This window comes from Strigops habroptila, chromosome Z (assembly GCF_004027225.2).
Source record: "Strigops habroptila isolate Jane chromosome Z, bStrHab1.2.pri, whole genome shotgun sequence".
Classification (NCBI taxonomy): Eukaryota; Metazoa; Chordata; class Aves; order Psittaciformes; family Psittacidae; genus Strigops; species Strigops habroptila.
Window position 1 is genome coordinate 93236368 of NC_044302.2, and position 17804 is coordinate 93254171.

The 17804-nt window shown below is 46.3% G+C and overlaps 1 protein-coding gene across 21 annotated transcripts in view; it reads right to left on the reverse strand.

Moving 5' to 3' along the window:
- Positions 1-17804, reverse strand: part of CELF4 (CUGBP Elav-like family member 4) — a 711301-nt gene that overhangs the window by 38322 nt on the left and 655175 nt on the right. For 11 of the 21 annotated variants that reach the window (XR_003995164.1, XR_003995166.1, XM_030512887.1 and 8 more), the window contains one exon: positions 15640-15783. Coding sequence is in view for 18 of the 21 variants with exons in the window: in XM_030512887.1 (XP_030368747.1) it covers positions 15640-15783 (144 nt within the window). In the remaining 3 variants the exon portion in view is untranslated. The remainder of the gene's footprint in view (positions 1-15639; positions 15784-17804) is intronic. The other 10 variants (XM_032919650.1, XM_030512897.1, XM_030512903.1 and 7 more) reach the window with 2 other exon arrangements.

The window sequence follows — 17804 nt, forward strand, 5'->3', positions numbered from 1 at the left end:
CCACTGTGAAAATGCTGTTACTTAACTCTGTGAACCTCTCAAATGCTCTGCTGGGAAGGACGTTAGGAAAACAGATAAGGGAATAATAATAAATTTGTATTCATAGTAGGGTTTGAATATTGTGCAGGAAGGAGGGCCTGAGGCCAAGCACAGAGCTGTGAGGATCTATTGAACAGCTTCTCAGTTACTAGTTAGCTGACAGACTTCAAAATGCTGAAGAGCAGTCCTGTGCAGTGAATGAGACAGGATAGATAGATAGATAGATAGATAGATAGATAGATAGATATAAAGAAATTGAAGATGGATATATGGGAGGAGAGAGGGATGGTTGGATGGACTGATAGAGGCTCATCCATTCTACAACTTGAATTCACCTTTCTTCAGAGAGATCTTGGGGGGAAGAAAATAATACCAGAGGTAATGGGTAACTAAAACGCTGTAGTGCGTCTGCAGTCTTACAAGGACAGGATGTGGTGAGTCTGCTCTCTGCAGCTCAATCACTTTGAGTTCAGAAATGGGCCTGCCCATTGGAGGGGACATGATTTCTGACTTCTGAACAGAAACTTCTGGCCTGAATGAAAGTAGCACTAGAGACCCTCCTCTGTCACTTTTACACACCTATGTTTTTGCGTTTGAAACAATCATAGCCTTGGAACACATATAGGACCAGCTGTATATGACTCGGGTTCATCTACTCTACCTAATGTCAAACGGTTTTTAGCGGATAGCAGCAGATAGCACACTGTGCAGACACACGAGGGACCAGTCAAGTTCTTTTCCCAGGTCCCAGTGCTAATGGACTGATTTGAAGCCCAGACCATGAAGCTTTTAATCTCCTTAAAAAGTCTTTTAATTTTATTTTATTTTTCCCCCCTCTCTTTCTTCTGGCATTAACTCTGAACATCAGTCATTTCTATTAGTTACATAAATGGCCATTCCTCTTTTGAAGGTTCTTAAATGAGTGGCCACAAAGACCCCACAGTAATGAGTTTCTCTATCTAATTACCCCATAAGTAAAAACATTTAAAATGATTGCATGAGCATGCACGTGAGTAGGTATGTACAAATATACCCATGACCTGAAAATATTCTGGATGGACTCCGTCTATCACTTGTGTGGAGAGATGGATAGAACCATGATAGACACGTGGGCAGACAGATAAATAGAAGACAGATTCTGATAACATATTCTTGTCTAATAAATTGTTAAGCTACAAAAGAAAGCAGAAGTCCCTGTGTACAATGTATAGATTTTCTTTACTGCGAGCTATTGGGAAAAGACAGAGCTGTCCCTTTAATGGGAGAGCTGCAAACAGCTGTTCCTTATGCATACATGCTTGCTTGGTCTGAAAGTTTTGGTAAGTCAGTGCATAACTGACAGATTTATCTCCTCAATAAGCAGTCAACATTATAATAAAGGAAAAATGCTTTCAGTGCACCTTTGAGAGTGCATCAGAAATTAATCTAAACATCAAATTAATTATAGTTTGTAAATGAATAGTGGCTCACAGTCCTAATACTTCTCCCTCTCCTGCTCCTTCCTCTAAAGCCTCCCCCAACCAACTGCAGTGGCTGGCTGTGCTGTGCAGTGAGTTTGATGAACAACTCCTTCTCCTTTCTCACACAACTCTTTCCTTATCAGCTGGAAAGGAGTCCTATCCTTACTCTGCAGAGCTGAAGTCTCAGAGTCTGGCTGCTTTGGAGTGTGGCAGAGGGTAGCTAGCAAATAATAAACTATTGTGCCTCCTTTCCCTTTCCTATGGGAGCATTAAGCACCCCTCTAATGGTGTCCTTTTTCCCTTGCCTTACTTTGCAGCTAAACTGGACACCTCATTAATCTCGCCTTGGCTGTCTGTCTATGTCAGGTCCTTCTGAGCAGAGAGGACCACAACAAACTGGTGCTGATCTGAACTGAAACATACCAGGGGGGCAGGCATGCTTAATGCGCCTGGAAAACTGTTCCCATGTTGTCTCATCTCAGACACTCAAATTAGTGGCTTCTTCCATTACATCCTGAGTTTAGGTCCATAGCCTGTAGCTATAAGGGGATGACAATCTGACATTGTTCAGGCACCTGGAACAAAATGCATTGCCACCAGATCAAGCAAAGTAAAAAATATAGACTAATTCGATGGGCTACAGGGAGAAATGCCTAGGTAGCGACTTTTCTTAGGAAATCTGAAATCAGGTTGAGAGGAAGAAGAAGAAAAAAATCCAATTTAATCATAGTACTGGTAACAGCCACCATCCAACTCTCTCGCAAGTGCTTTCTTATAATTCCTCTATCTGGTGTCAATCTTCCTGTTTCACAAAAGAAGAATCAGAAAAGACACCCACAAAACCTTTGAGCTGATAAATAACTCTCCTTATCCATGGATCCTAAAGCCCTGTTCAATGGAGTCAGCATCCTCCTACAAGAAGGGGAACCCAACAGCTAGGCTGATCCATGATCACTCACATGAGGCTGGTGTTTCTTACCCTTTTACCACCTCAGTCCTGGACCTGCTCATTTCCCTGGATGAACTAAAGGAGAGTTTGTGGTTTTATTATTAAATGAGAAACTGCGAGCTTTGGCAGGGCATGTTGGAGGCACATTGTGAGCAGGTGCTGAACAATATTTTTCTGATGTACCTCAGGGTCTGTTGTTCCACTCCTGTGTTTTATGGAGTGCTGCCAATGCACTTTAGACCTCATCTGCAATGCCCCTGTTCCCACATCCTTCCTAGCTTTGCCGGTGTCCTAGTCCCTTGACGTTTCTTTCTTCTTTCTGTTTCAGCTTCCAGGCTGAAACTCTGTAGTTCATCATGACCTGCCTGCTGCCTTGCATCTCCCACTCCACCTTGCAGGCACCACACTGCAGTCTTGAACTGTCAGTATGTTTTTAACATGATACAAGCTCTACCCATGCCTCAGCCATTCTCCTGAGCTTCACGTCCTCCTGTGTCCAGTCCTCATTCCTCACTGCATTTCTCACCTTTAATCTCTCTCCTTGGGCTCTCCTGTTTCTTTTCATAAGCTAGGAGCCAGAAGAATTTTGGTGGGGAATAGAAATATTTAACAACTAATGTTAATTAACTACTATGTTAAAGTAATTAATTACTATGACTCTCATCAATTGTTGTTATTTTCTCTCTTTTGGCATCTTCAGTGAAAACTGGATGTTTTTCCAAATTGGGTGTCCCACCAGTAACTTTCAAGTGGACTCCATACAGGCATCTGGAATGAAACTCAATGTCCATGTTGGACCAAAAGCCAAACAATATATTTCCTTTAGGCCATATAAATATATTGTCTTAAGAAACCCTCACAGTTTGTAGTCAAAGCTAGAATACTCTGTGCTACTTTTAATGTGGGACATTTCAAAAAGGGGTGGTGTCCTGGGTTCAGCTATAGCAGTCATTTTTCTCCTGCTTAGTAGCTGGTGCAGTGCTGTGTTTTTTTAACTTTCAGCCTGGGAACAACGCTGATAACACCGATGTTTTTAGTTGTTGCTAAGTAATGTTTATTCCAACCAAGGACTTTCTCAGTCTCATGCTTTGCCAGGGAGGAGGGGAAGCCGGGAGGAAGCAGAGACAGGACACCTGACCCAAAGTAGCCAAAGAGGTATTCCATACCACAGCACGTCATGCCCAGTATATAAACCGGGGGGAGTTACCCGGAAGGCCCAGATCACTGCTCGGGTCGGGCTGGGTATCGGTCGGCGGGTGGTGAGCAATTGTATCCTCTCCCCTTGTTATTTCACTAATCGTTATTATCATTGGTAGTAGCAGTAGTGGTTCTGTGTTATACCTTAGTTGCGGGACTGCTCTTATCTCAACCCGTGGGAGTTACATTCTTCCCATTCTCCTCCCCATCCCTCCGGGAGCGGGGGGAGGAAGAAGGGGAGGGGGGAAGTGAGCGAGCGGCTGTGTGGTTCTGAGTTACCGGCTGGGCTCAAACCACGACAGTTCTTTTTGGCGCCCAACGTGGGGCTCGAAAGGTTGAGATAACGACAGATCTGACCAGAGTGTGTTTAATCATATTTGTGATAAGCATTCATTGTTACTACTCGTCACAATGGTGATTATTTGGCTCTCAGACGTGTTGCGCTTGATCTCAGAGTTTCAGCATGTTGTACCTTACTTACAGCCACTATTTGCTGTTTTAGCGTTTATCGGCTGGGGGGCCTGGGCTAAGGTTCTTGTTTCACTGTACTTCATGGTAATGACTTGTAATACAATAGACTCATTGATCATGAAACTGGTCTGGTTTGTGCTTCCAGCGTGGCCATCACCACTATACATTGGGAGGTATATAATGAAATATTTTAGCAATTGCATATCTTTTTTTTTCTCCTCGGGGGGTAAACTTACGAAGGAAGCATTCTCTTTCACCCCCCGTTCCCCCACCAGCCTATTTGCAACAGCAATTGAGAGTTCTGAAGGTTTTAGATGGCCTTTGAGTACCCTTGAAACCTGCCTGCTGATTGTGCTGGGGATCAGCATGTTGGCAAACATACGGAGTGTGTTTTACCCACGGCCATCCCGTCGTAGGAACATCCTATTTCGTTTAATGTCAAAAATTCAGCAGTATCAGGTTCGAATCTGGTCTAGGGTTAGACGACGATATAGGAGGACCACCAGGAGATTTTCCCTGAGGCTGGACAGTTATGAGTGGCAGGGTGTGTGGGATAGTATGGGCAAGTACCTAGGCCAGTGGGCCCCTCCAGTGCTTTGGAACTTCACCACTGAACAAGTGCAACATCCGGAAAAACTAGTAAAATACTTAAACGAGGTGTGCTGTCGTCCTGGTTATACCAGAGAGGGACAAATTTTGGCAACGTGCTGGGGCTTGGCCTATGCCTACAGAGCCCTGCTCAACACTATCCAGCACCTTCAAAGGGAAAAAAATGTCTCTGGATCTGATGGCAAAGCAACAGACAACGCAGCTATGCCAACTACAAGCACAGCAGCTACTCAGACCCTGACCACAACAGTCAACACAGCTACTCCAAGTACAGCAGCTACATCAACCCCAGTGACAAGCACAACAGCTACTCAAACCCTGACCACAACAGACAACGCAACTACTCCAACTTCAAATACAGCAGTTACACCAACCCCAGTGACAAGCACAACAGCTACTCAAACCCCGACAGCAACAGACAATGTGGCTACTCCAAGCACCGCAGCCACACCAACCCCAGTGACATGCACAGTAGCTATTCAAACCCCGACAGCAACAGACAATATGGCTACTCCAAGCACTGCAGCTACACCAACCCCAGTGACAAGCACAGTAGCTACTCAAACCCCGACAGCAACAGATAATGCAGCTGTTGTTGTTACTCAACTCCCAAGCACAACAGCTGCACCAACCCCAGCAATAGACATTGCAACCACTCCAATCCTAGTGGCAGACACTGCAGCCACTCCAACCACAGTGACAAACACTGCAGCTAAACCAAATGGCCAGTTTGTGACAATGTCTGTTGCCCCTGTAAGCAAAAGCAAACGAAAGGCACAAAGAGCAACCCGCGAAGCGAAGAAAGATGAAGACCCAGTGCCATTACTATATGCAACAGCACCTGAACAAGAGTTACTACTACGTGGGTCAGAGGAAGAGGAAGAAGAAGAAGAGGTCACTTCTCGACCCCGGACCTCAACTGAACTACGGAATATGCGAAAAGATTTCACCCGTCTTCCAGGGGAGCACATTGTCACCTGGTTGCTCCTGAGCTGGGACAATGGGGCCGACGGTCATGAACTAGAAGGTAGGGAAGCCAACTGGGATCACTTGCTAAGGAAGGAGGAATTGACAAAGCGATTGCAAGAGAGAAGCGAGCCCTCAGTCTTTGGAGGCGGCTCCTGGCAGCTGTGAAGGAAAGGTTTCCCTACAAAGACGATATTACGAATCGCTCAGCCAACTGGACCACGATAGAGAAAGGCATCCAGTCCCTGAGGGAATCAGCCATTATAGAGATGATCTATCGTAGGCCGGATTCCAGGAACACATCCGTAGACCCAGATGAAGTCGAATGTACACGACCCATGTGGCGGAAACTTACACGGAGTGCGCCATCATCATATGCCCACACATTGGCATCAATGACCTGGAATGACGGAGTATCACCAACAGTGGATTTCCTGATTCGTCAACTCCGAGAGTTCGAAGACAATCTCACCCCTTCCATCATTTCAGCTGTGGAAAAACTGTCCCAGGAGTTCAAACAATTGAGAGACGATTTATCCGATCTATCCAGCTCTCCACGCGTACCAACCCATGTCTCAGCTATCAACAGAAGGCACCCTACTGCTCGAGAAAGAAAATATACGAGGTACACGCCACGGGCCACCCTATGGTTTTACCTGCGGGATCATGGAGAAGACATGAGAAAGTGGGATGGAAAACCTACTTCAGCTCTGGAGCAACGGGTGCGTGAACTGAAGAGGAGAACAATGGTCAAGGATGATCCTCCCAGGAAAGCTGCTGCTCCAGTCTCTGGCGAGCAGTTTCCCAGATGGAGCGAAAGAGCTGATTTTACTCCAGCTCCTGTGATAAGGAATACTAATCCCTTTCTACAAGACAGAAGTGGAGAATTTTGTGATCACTATTAGAGGGGCCCTGCCTCCAGCCAGGTGGAGGAGAGGGATAATCGGGTTTACTGGACTGTGTGGATCAGATGGCCTGGCACATCAGTCCCACAGAAGTATAAGGCTCTAGTAGATACCGGTGCACAGTGTACTCTGATGCCATCAAGGTATCAAGGGGTGAAACCCATTTCTATTTCTGGAGTGACAGGAGGATCCCAAGCGTTAACTATGCTGGAAGCTGAAATCAGCCTGACTGGGAGGAAGCGGCAAAAGCACCCCATTGTAACTGGTCCAGGGGCTCCATGCATCCTTGGCATAGACTATCTCAGGAGAGGGTATTTCAAAGACCCAAAAGGGTATAGATGGGCTTTTGGTATCGCTGCCTTGGAGACAGAGGAAATTAAGCAGCTGTCCACCTTACCCGGTCTCTCAGAGGATCCTTCGGTTGTGGGGTTGCTGAAGGTCGAAGAACAACAAGTGCCAATTGCGACCACAACAGTGCACCGGCGGCAATATCGCACCAACCGAGCCTCCTTGATTCCCATCCATAAGCTGATCCGCAGACTGGAGAGCCAAGGAGTGATCAGCAGGACCCGCTCACCCTTTAATAGCCCCATATGGCCAGTGCAAAAGTCTAATGGAGAGTGGAGATTAACAGTAGACTATCGTGGCCTGAACGAAGTCACATCACCATTGAGTGCTGCCGTACCGGACATGTTAGAACTTCAGTATGAACTGGAGTCAAAGGCAGCCAAGTGGTATGCCACAATTGACATTGCCAATGCATTTTTCTCAATCCCTTTGGCAGCAGAATGCAGGCCACAGTTTGCTTTCACTTGGAGGGGCGTCCAGTACACTTGGAACCGACTGCCCCAGGGGTGGAAACACAGCCCTACCATCTGCCATGGATTGATCCAGACTGCACTGGAACAGGGGCAAGCTCCAGAACACCTGCAATACATTGATGACATCATCGTGTGGGGTGATACAGCGGAAGAAGTTTTTGAGAAAGGGAGGAAAATAATCCAAATCCTGCTGAAGGCCGGTTTTGCCATAAAACGGAATAAGGTCAAGGGACCTGCACAGGAGATTCAATTTTTGGGAATAAAATGGCAAGATGGACGCCGCCAGATCCCCACAGACGTGATCAACAAGATAACAGCAATGTCTCCACCAACTAACAAGAAAGAAACACAAGCTTTCTTAGGTGTTGTGGGGTTCTGGAGAATGCACATCCCAAATTACAGTCTGATTGTAAGCCCTCTCTACCACGTGACCCGGAAGAAGAATGATTTCAAATGGGGCCCTGAGCAACAACAAGCCTTTGAACAAATTAAACGAGAAATAGTTCATGCAGTAGCCCTTGGACCAGTCCGGGCCGGGCCAGATGTGAAAAATGTGCTCTATACCGCAGCTGGGGAGAATGGTCCTACCTGGAGCCTCTGGCAGAAAGCTCTAGGGGAGACTCGAGGTCGACCCCTTGGCTTTTGGAGTCGGGGATATAAAGGATCCGAGGCCAGCTACACTCCCACTGAAAAAGAGATACTGGCAGCCTATGAAGGGGTTCGAGCTGCCTCAGAAGTGATTGGAACTGAAGCGCAGCTCCTCCTGGCACCCCGGTTGCCTGTGCTGGGCTGGATGTTCAAAGGCAGGGTCTCCTCTACACATCATGCAACTGATGCTACATGGAGTAAGTGGGCCGCACTAATTACACAACGAGCTCGAATAGGAAATCCCAGTCGTCCAGGAATTCTAGAAGTCATCATGGACTGGCCAGAGGGCAAAGATTTTGGGATGTCACCAGAAGAGGAGGTGACGCGTGCTGAAGAGGCCCCACCATATAATGAACTGTCAGAGAGTGAAAAGCAATATGCCTTGTTTACTGATGGGTCCTGCCGTATTGTGGGAAAGCATCGGAGATGGAAGGCAGCTGTGTGGAGTCCCCTGCAACAAGTTGCAGAAACTGCTGAGGGAGAGGGTGAATCGAGTCAATTTGCAGAGGTGAAAGCCATCCAGCTGGCCTTGGACATTGCTGAACGAGAAAAATGGCCAGTACTTTATCTCTATACTGACTCATGGATGGTGGCAAATGCCCTGTGGGGGTGGTTGCAGCAATGGAAGCAGAGCAACTGGCAACGCAGAAGTAAACCCATCTGGGCTGCTGCATTGTGGCAAGATATCGCTGCTCGGGTGCAGAACCTGGTGGTGAAGGTACGCCACGTAGATGCTCATGTACCCAAGAGTCGGGCCACTGAGGAACACCAGAACAACCAGCAAGTGGATAAAGCTGCTAAGATTAAAGTGGCTCAGATGGACTTGGATTGGCAACATAAGGGTGAATTATTTTTAGCCCGGTGGGCCCATGACACCTCAGGCCATCAAGGCAGAGATGCAACATATAGATGGGCTCGTGATCGAGGGGTGGACTTAACGATGGACACTATTGCCCAGGTTATTCACGAATGTGAAACATGTGCTGCAATTAAGCAAGCCAAGCGGTTAAAGCCTCTCTGGTATGGAGGACGATGGCTGAAGTACAAGTATGGGGAGGCCTGGCAGATTGACTATATCACACTCCCACCAACCCGCCAGGGCAAGTGCTATGTGCTTACCATGGTGGAAGCAACCACCGGCTGGCTGGAAACATACGCTGTGTCCCATGCCACTGCCCGGAACACTATCCTGGGCCTTGAGAAACAAGTCTTGTGGCGACACGGCACCCCAGAGAGAATTGAGTCAGACAATGGGACTCATTTCCGGAACAACCTCATAGACACTTGGGCCAAAGAGCATGGCATTGAGTGGGTATACCACATCCCCTACCATGCACCAGCCTCTGGGAAAATCGAACGGTACAATGGGCTGTTAAAAACTACGCTGAGAGCAATGGGTGGTGGGACTTTCAAACACTGGGATACACATTTACCAAAAGCCACCTGATTGGTCAACAGTAGGGGATCTGCCAACAGGGCTGGCCCAGCCCAATCAGAACTTTTACGTACTGTAGAGGGGGATAAAGTTCCTGTGGTGCACATAAAGAATTTGTTGGGGAAGACAGTCTGGGTTATTCCTGCTTCAGGTAAAGGCAAACCCACTCGTGGGGTTGCTTTTGCTCAGGGACCTGGATATACTTGGTGGGTAATGCGGGAAGATGGGGAAGTCCGATGTGTACCTCAAGGGGATTTGATTTTGGGGGAAAACAGCCAATGAACTCAATTGTACGCTGTTGCCTGCTCTATAACACTTTTATAGCCCACCAGCTAGATATCTTCAGGTCACCAGCCATTGACCCTGACTTCCCTCCGATCATCACCTCAACAAAGAATGAATTTTGAGGAAACCAGACGAGCTCAGCAGTGACCAGATGAGTTTGGCGGTATCATCAGCAGGCAACAACCCAACACTATGTACCGTCCCTCCTGCCCTGAAAGACTATTACAAGAGATGGAGCCTGACATCATGGACTGGATGAGTTCAGCAATTTTACAGGGATTGGTCCATGGACTAGGGAACGATATCTTTCTCTGTGTGTGGGTGTGGGTGTATATATATGTGTATATATGGGACAGGGGTGATGGTGTGCTGAGAGATGTGGGATCTGAGCATGACGTGAATGGTATGGAATAAGGGGTGGATACTGTCCTGGGTTCAGCTATAGCAGTCATTTTTCTCCTGCTTAGTAGCTGGTGCAGTGCTGTGTTTTTTTAACTTTCAGCCTGGGAACAACGCTGATAACACCGATGTTTTTAGTTGTTGCTAAGTAATGTTTATTCCAACCAAGGACTTTCTCAGTCTCATGCTTTGCCAGGGAGGAGGGGAAGCCGGGAGGAAGCAGAGACAGGACACCTGACCCAAACTAGCCAAAGGGGTATTCCATACCACAGCACGTCATGCCCAGTATATAAACCGGGGGGAGTTACCCGGAAGGCCCAGATCACTGCTCGGGTCGGGCTGGGTATCGGTCGGCGGGTGGTGAGCAATTGTATCCTCTCCCCTTGTTATTTCACTAATCGTTATTATCATTGGTAGTAGCAGTAGTGGTTCTGTGTTATACCTTAGTTGCGGGACTGCTCTTATCTCAACCCGTGGGAGTTACATTCTTCCCATTCTCCTCCCCATCCCTCCGGGAGTGGGAGGAGGAAGAAGGGGGGAAGTGAGCGAGCGGCTGTGTGGTTCTGAGTTACCGGCTGGGCTCAAACCACGACAGGTGGTCATCCCTCTGCAGTGTGAAAGTCCATCTGGAATTCATAGAAAAGGAGAACATACAGCAGTTGTGGTTGCCCACACCTGGGCTGTCAGGCCATGTTGAGCTGAGTAGAGGGAAACCAGCTCTGTAGTAGTGTCTCTGTGGGCATAAGAGAGGTTCTTCACAGCCTCCCCATGGGGACAAGCTGAAGCTGCCACACCAATTGGTATTAGGAACAGGCATGCGCCAAGGAGACACATGTGGGGACAAAGTAGGGGCATGGAGCAGAACTGTCCTGACAGTGTCTGCTGCTCGATGGTGTGCAAGGAGCCAGCAGGTCCAGGTGCTCACTGCTCTCAGAAAGGGGTGACTGGAGGAATGAATTTCCAAGTGCACCAGTAAAGCAATTCCACCAGCTTTAATTTATCTACATCCTATTTGACACCTTGGGGTAACCATTTGGCCTCTGCTGCTCCATCCACATCCTCATTTTTCTAATTTCTGTCATGTCTTCTTAATTAATATTGCCCAAACCTACGCTTTTCTTTCTCTTCTCTGTTAAAACGTTTTCCTAGAACACATCTGTCTCTGTATTTCAATAGCTTAATGTCTTCAAATGCCTTCTTAAAATGTATCTTGTGTGATAACAGGGAGTGCTCCTGAAATTAGGACTGTATTGTAGCATCACCCTAACACAGGTAAAGTTAGCCATGGTTGAGCAGCGTGAAGAACATTCCTTTCACATTGACTACTTGCTTTAGCAGCCTTAACAGTGTCATTTTACTGGAATTTTGTGTTCTTTTTTGTTTGGGTTTTTTTGCCTTGTACACAAATGGGTCATGTTTAAATTATTTGCGTAGCTGGGAAGGGAATTATCACCAGAACTATTGAGACCAGCACATACATATATTTCACGTCCTCTGATATTTAGCATACCTACACACAGAAGAACTTACACACATGCAGTGGGAAAGTGAGGGACCCAGTGCAGGCTCTGCCTTGCACAGAGACAAGCTCCAGGGTCCTGCAGAAGTTGGTGTTCAGGCTGTGGCACACTAAGCCTGTGTGTAAGACTTCCTAAACCAGCCTCCTGTGAGAATGGGAGTCACTATCTTCAAGGAGTGTTTATGTGTAATTTTAACCCGAGTGAGACAGTGATTCCTTGCTGTGGACCTGCCATTTCACTGGGAATGGACAGCATCTTCCAGTGGGAGAAACATGCTGGCTTGCCCTGGTTTCAGCTGGGATAGAAGTTACAGGTATCAGCTGGTCATTGAGTAAAGGACTTGTGAGAAAGGAGAGAGAAAGGCAGAACAGTGAATAGCTGTGAAGATGAAATTGTTGAGTCTGAATGTGAGAGGGTGGACAAGGCAGTGCCTGAAGAGAAAGGCAAGGAGATGCTGAGATGGTTGGTGTGATGGAAGCACAGGCCATGGAGATAGACAAGGTGCTGGTGAGTGGGAAGAAGTGGGGTCTGCACTTGGCCGTGTTACAGCTGTGTCAGGATAGGGAGGGAAATAAAAGCCAGAGGTTTAAATATTGTAAAAGAAAATTCAGGATTTAGGTCTAGCCTGAATGTGCGCAGCAGAAGAAAAGTTGAAGGCAAAGAAGCCTCCCAAATTAAATGACTTTTTTCTGTGAGAAGTCAGTGTTGTTTCTCAGCCAGTCTTACTGCAGCAAGCTGTCTTGCTGTGGAAAAAAATAGACATATTTTTGAGCACTTTGACATTTTATACACGAGACTAGTGTTTGCTGTAGCTTGCATTCCTCACTGCTCCTTATCAACCAGGAGGCAGCAGCCTCTGAACTGGAAAAGTCAAAGGCTTCATGACCACAGCCTGGTTTCTTCAGCACATACAGGTGCTAGTTGTTCTCTGCGGAGCATGGACTTCAGAAACCAGGACAAAGACTTGTGGCAGATCTTACTTTCTTCCTAACACTCTGGTGGCTGCTCCTACACTATCCTGACAGTACTGGTCAAAGAAGGTAATTCTGAGCTGGAAATGCAGGGGAGAATTCAAAACCAAAGTCCTTTTTTGAGATGCTGCTGTACTGACTCACTCCATTTGGACCAGCTGCTTACAGCAGTTCAACAGTGAGACAAGATTAGCAAATGAAATACTTTCTCTTCCCGTGGAAAAAAACACGGTGACATTTTTCTCTGTAGAATTTTTGAAGTTTGTCTAAAGCAGGACTTCTTGAACAATTTCTCAACAACCTGGGGCTAGATTCTGTTATGGCAATTTACTTGGGATCTGCATAGCAGATACATTTTAAAAGGTCATATAATGGTGGAATATCTTTCTGGGGCCAGACAGAATTCTCCCCCCAGGCTACCAGTTGGAGAGCTCTAGCTGGGTTAAAAAAAAAAGTGAAACAGAATGCAAATGCTATGTTTTTACATGTTGAGATTTGGGAAATGTTTAGGCAGAAAAGGAAAGAGTTTTCTTACTTTCAAAGTTAATAAAATCCCCTATTTCCTTTAGGAAAAGGTAATTTTATTTTTTTTAAATCCACTTTCTGCACAAAAAAATTAGAATCATTGGCATTTTCAGTGGACTTTGCAAAACAAATTAAAGGCCTGATTTTCTGTAATATACTCTACATTTTTACATTGCTTTAAAGTTGAGGGTGAGCTGGGTGCAAGGGTTTGAAGAGCAGCATGACATGCTACCTGTACTTCTGCTATTTCTATCCTTCTGGAGGTGGTGCACATGGCAGCATTGTCAACATGTTTGTTGCCTACCCACAGCAGGCACTATGGGAAAGTAAGCTAAAGCCAGAGAAAACTGGGGCTTCATCCCTGGGACCCAAAACTGTCTGGACTTGGATATTTGTGTCTCTAAAGCTAACACAGGGTGACTAAGATCCGCTAGCAATCTCTAATTCCTGCTTTTGCTTGCTTGTACAGTTAAATCAACACATCCAAAGAGCACTTCTGCTTTTGGGCTGGAATATCTCACCATTAATTTTGGAGTTTACTTCTTCAAGCAAGCTGATTCGTTTCTCTCAGTAAGACTCACTGTTAAGAGAAATTTTAGCTAAGACCCCTCAGTGCTATCCTTGTGAATCCTTGTAGCCTGAAAGCCTTTGAGCTAAGAGGAGATAAGGTGAATACCTGTCCAGAAGATACTATCCTTTACTAGACTTGACTCTTAGCTCATTTCTCTATTTACCTTTGGTCTTCCCACTTGTCAATATGTGGAGAACCAGGCTTAGTAGTGCCCTAAACATTTGCGATAGGAATGGCAATTTCATTGCCAAAGGTCCAACTAGTGGTTATCCTAGAAGCATTAGCTTTCAGTCACCTAGAGCTGTGCTTCTCTGCTCATCTTATTATGAGCTTTTATGTGGTTACAGCTCTAAAAAGCAGGTGGGCTCTGGAGAGAATGAGGCTAATTCATAATGTCTCACCTGAATTTCCCATCTGCATCTTCACACCAAACTCTTTGTCCTTCATTCATCTAGTACATGAGACAGCAGCAACCCAGTGTCTACTGGCTAAGGAGAATGCTGTGTCCCCTCACACCAGGGGACAGAGTTCTTTCAATCAAAGGGGAAAATAGCCTGGCCAGACACTCTGTGGATGGGCAGGAGGAACTGTGGATGGCGAAGGGGCATGAAACACTTGGAAGTACTGTCTGACATGCACCATAGCTATCAAGGGATGAGGTACGAGTTTTGAGGGGTGAGCTGTCCAGGAGGGGAAAAGGGAAGGCAGCATGGAAGGGAAGCATAGTGTAGAGACTGAGAGTGGCTTTAAAATCAAATGAAACTCCAATGGGTCTGAACTCTGGAAGTTTGCCTGAGAGACAGAGTCCAGATTAGCTGCAAGTAACAGGAAAAGAAAAGCAATAGTTTGTCTGCTTGCACTTTTCAGGGAAGGTCTGCAAAGAGATGGTGGAGAACCAGGAATTGAACATCCCAGTGGAGGGCACATGGATGGGGGCGATCCCCTGCCCCTCAGGTGGGATGGGATCCAGTGCAGCAGGGTCCTCATGCTGCTGCACTGCCAGAGGGGACCCTTCGCAGGAACACCTTCGTAGATAGCAGGATCCTACTGAGACACCATGGACACACCACATGGCTGCTGGCTAGCTGAGCCCTCGCATTGTGGGGGTATCTCAGAGTGTCCCTAGCTGGTGGCTTACAGGCAGCTGAGGCTATGCTCTTTCCATGCTCCAGCTGGTAGAGTTGAGCCAGTACCAGAGCCAGAGTTGTGTGAGCATGGTGCAGCTTTCACGCCCAAGCCTTGTAATGTGGTCTATCAGCTGAGGCACAGGGTTAGCTCAGTCTATCTGTATCTGCTGTGGTGCTGGCTGGGGTCCAGTGGGCTACCGGCAGTCCACCAAGCAGCCATCCCCCCAGAATACTAGGTTTTCAGCTGATGTTCAGCCCTTGTCCCCTTGCAGTCTAATGCATCACAGCTGCTGGAAAGCTGCCCTCACATCTCTGTCTTCTCTTAAATCCCATGGCTTGTTTTTCATTTTGTTTAGGTACAGAAATTCCTCTTCTGCCACACGCTCCCACTGCTGACCTTGTCAGCATTTCATCCTCCAGTCCCCTCCATTTTGCTCCAGACACTTTAGTCTTTTCTGTACCCTCCCCATCTCCCCTTCCAAGAGGGGTACATTTTCCACCCCACCACTAGCAGCCTCAGCAGCTCGCTGCTGGTGACATGCCAGTCCTTCACGTCTAAGCAGTGTGTACAACTCTGAGCATGAGACACTTAGGAGAGAAAGAGGGAAGGGGGAAAGTATTGACAGGAGTAATTTGAGAGAAATCATAAAGCTTAAGCAGAAAGAAAGCAGTTTGAAAGGTAAAGTATTCAGAGAAAGCCCCTTCCTGGATGAATCTAATTGTTTTGTTATCTTTACCCACCAAAGCATTTACTTTGGTTTGTCGCCCGATCCACAAACACTTTCGAGGAGATGACATTACCGAAAGGCAGGAACATCTGCATCAGCTCAGCATCCCCAAACTCCTGGGGCAGATGGTAGATAAACAGGTTACAGCCCTCTGGTCCTATCAAGAGAAAAAGAAGACCCATGAATGGAGAGAAATAGAATATGAGAAAGTATATGGTGATTTATGTTGTCATCCCCTCTCTCTGACAGATGAGGGGTCACCTCTAGGAAGCACTGTGTAGACTCCCAGAGGAATGGACAAAACAGAAGACCAACAGCTCAGAAAGTCACCCAGAGGCTATGCTAACTTCATTAACCTTCCCAGGACAGATATCAGCATAAAACCCAGAGACAGAGGAATGCAGCTGCACATGTGGCCATGGAAAGACAGAATGAAGGAGTAAGAACTAAAAGAATGAAAGAATGCCATTCATAGTTTTTTTTTGCTCCTCACAATCTCATTTAATCTGTAGAGTTTTGGATGACACACAATAACCTTTGCTGCTTCTCAGTGTTTGCATGCAGAAGTTTCATTATCCGTCTTGTACCTGTGTAAGGACTGTGTTAACAAGTAGAAAGATACGCACAAACCCACAGGCTTCTTTTGTTCTGTAGAATTTTACATTCAACCCCCTAGCTCGACCCAGCCTGAAGACTTCCCAAATCCACACAGTTTGAGCATGTCCCCCATTCTAGAGGGTCTCAAAGAGACATTACAAATTTGAATTACTGGACAAGAGGAGTTGCCTTTTTTGCCTCAATGCTGTAACACATATTCTTACAGACTTCAGAGGGCGTGTGGAAAAATATCCTGAGACGACTCTTTAGCTGGAATATGTGGTTATGTTAAAGTACAGATTTTCAGAAAATATTTGGTGGAAATTGTATTTTGGGGCAGAAAAGGGAAAATCTGCCTCTGATCAAATAACCGAGAATGAAGCTTTTCACAGGGACTTTGATTTTTAAGCATGTTGTACTTGAGGAAAAGTCAAAAGAGAATGGGAATGTACAAGTGGTTTTGTTGACAAAAATAAACATTTAAAGCCTTTGCAGTGTCCATCAGCAGAAAACTGTTTAGTTTGAGGAGTCAAAGATTGTTTTTTTCATGGTCTTACTTTCAATGGTACTTCTGCTGCCACTCACCTCTGCACTGACCTCAACAGGTAACTCCAGCTCTGCTTTGCTCAGGGGAGTGAAGACGAAGGGGATACAATTTGTGATCCTTGATGCAAGGGTAAGAGGGCAGAAGGAAGGAGGGTTTCCTTCTTCCCCCAGCCCATGTGCCTATAACCCTGTGACCTGACTCAGCCAACTTTCCCCCATTTACATTTGGGACACAGTGTGGGGAAAGAAAGGGTGTTTTAATACTGTCATTTTCTCCATCAGGGCACAATTACGGTGTCATAACACACCAAATTACAACTTTGCCTTTCCTGTTAGGGAGAGGAGTTTGCATAGATGCTCCCACCTTTTATTAGCCATTACTCATCCCCCCGGCTGGCAGGAGAAGTACAGCGAAGTCAGGATTCTGGCAGATGCCCATTTAAACCTCATTAAAATTCCTGGGCCTCAGCGTGATTGAAGTCACAGGCTCTCCACATTTCCTTTTGGATTAATGGAAAATGAAGTCCTAATGAATATTTGCTAAGCACAATTTTCCCCACTAATTTGCTAAAAGGACTGTCACGAAGGAACAGCTGATCCTTTGCATCTTGTGCATTTCCTAGAGGTCATGAGGATGGTAACAGGGTTTCTTCCAAATGGGGGGGATAGTGGAATAATTAACTAATTAGGCACCCCGTCATCTGCTTAGCTAAATTACTTTTGAACCTCAGTGGCCCACAGTCAGGCTCCTCTATTTCATGCCAAGCTTTTCCATCCTCCTCCTCATTGTCTGCCTCTTCTTTAGCCTCCTCACAGAGTGACTACCCCTTCTCCAGTCCTTCCTGCAGTTTCTTTCTGCAAAATGTGGAGTTATTGGCATGGTAAACTAGATCTGAAACAGTCTGAAAGTGTTAAACAAACACCAACCCCCTTAGGTGTCTGTTAGAATTGAGAAAACTCTGCCCAAGAGAAGACCACAGGCCAGAATAGCAGGGGAAAATTCATTCCTTCATCTGAACATGCCCCAGAGCACTT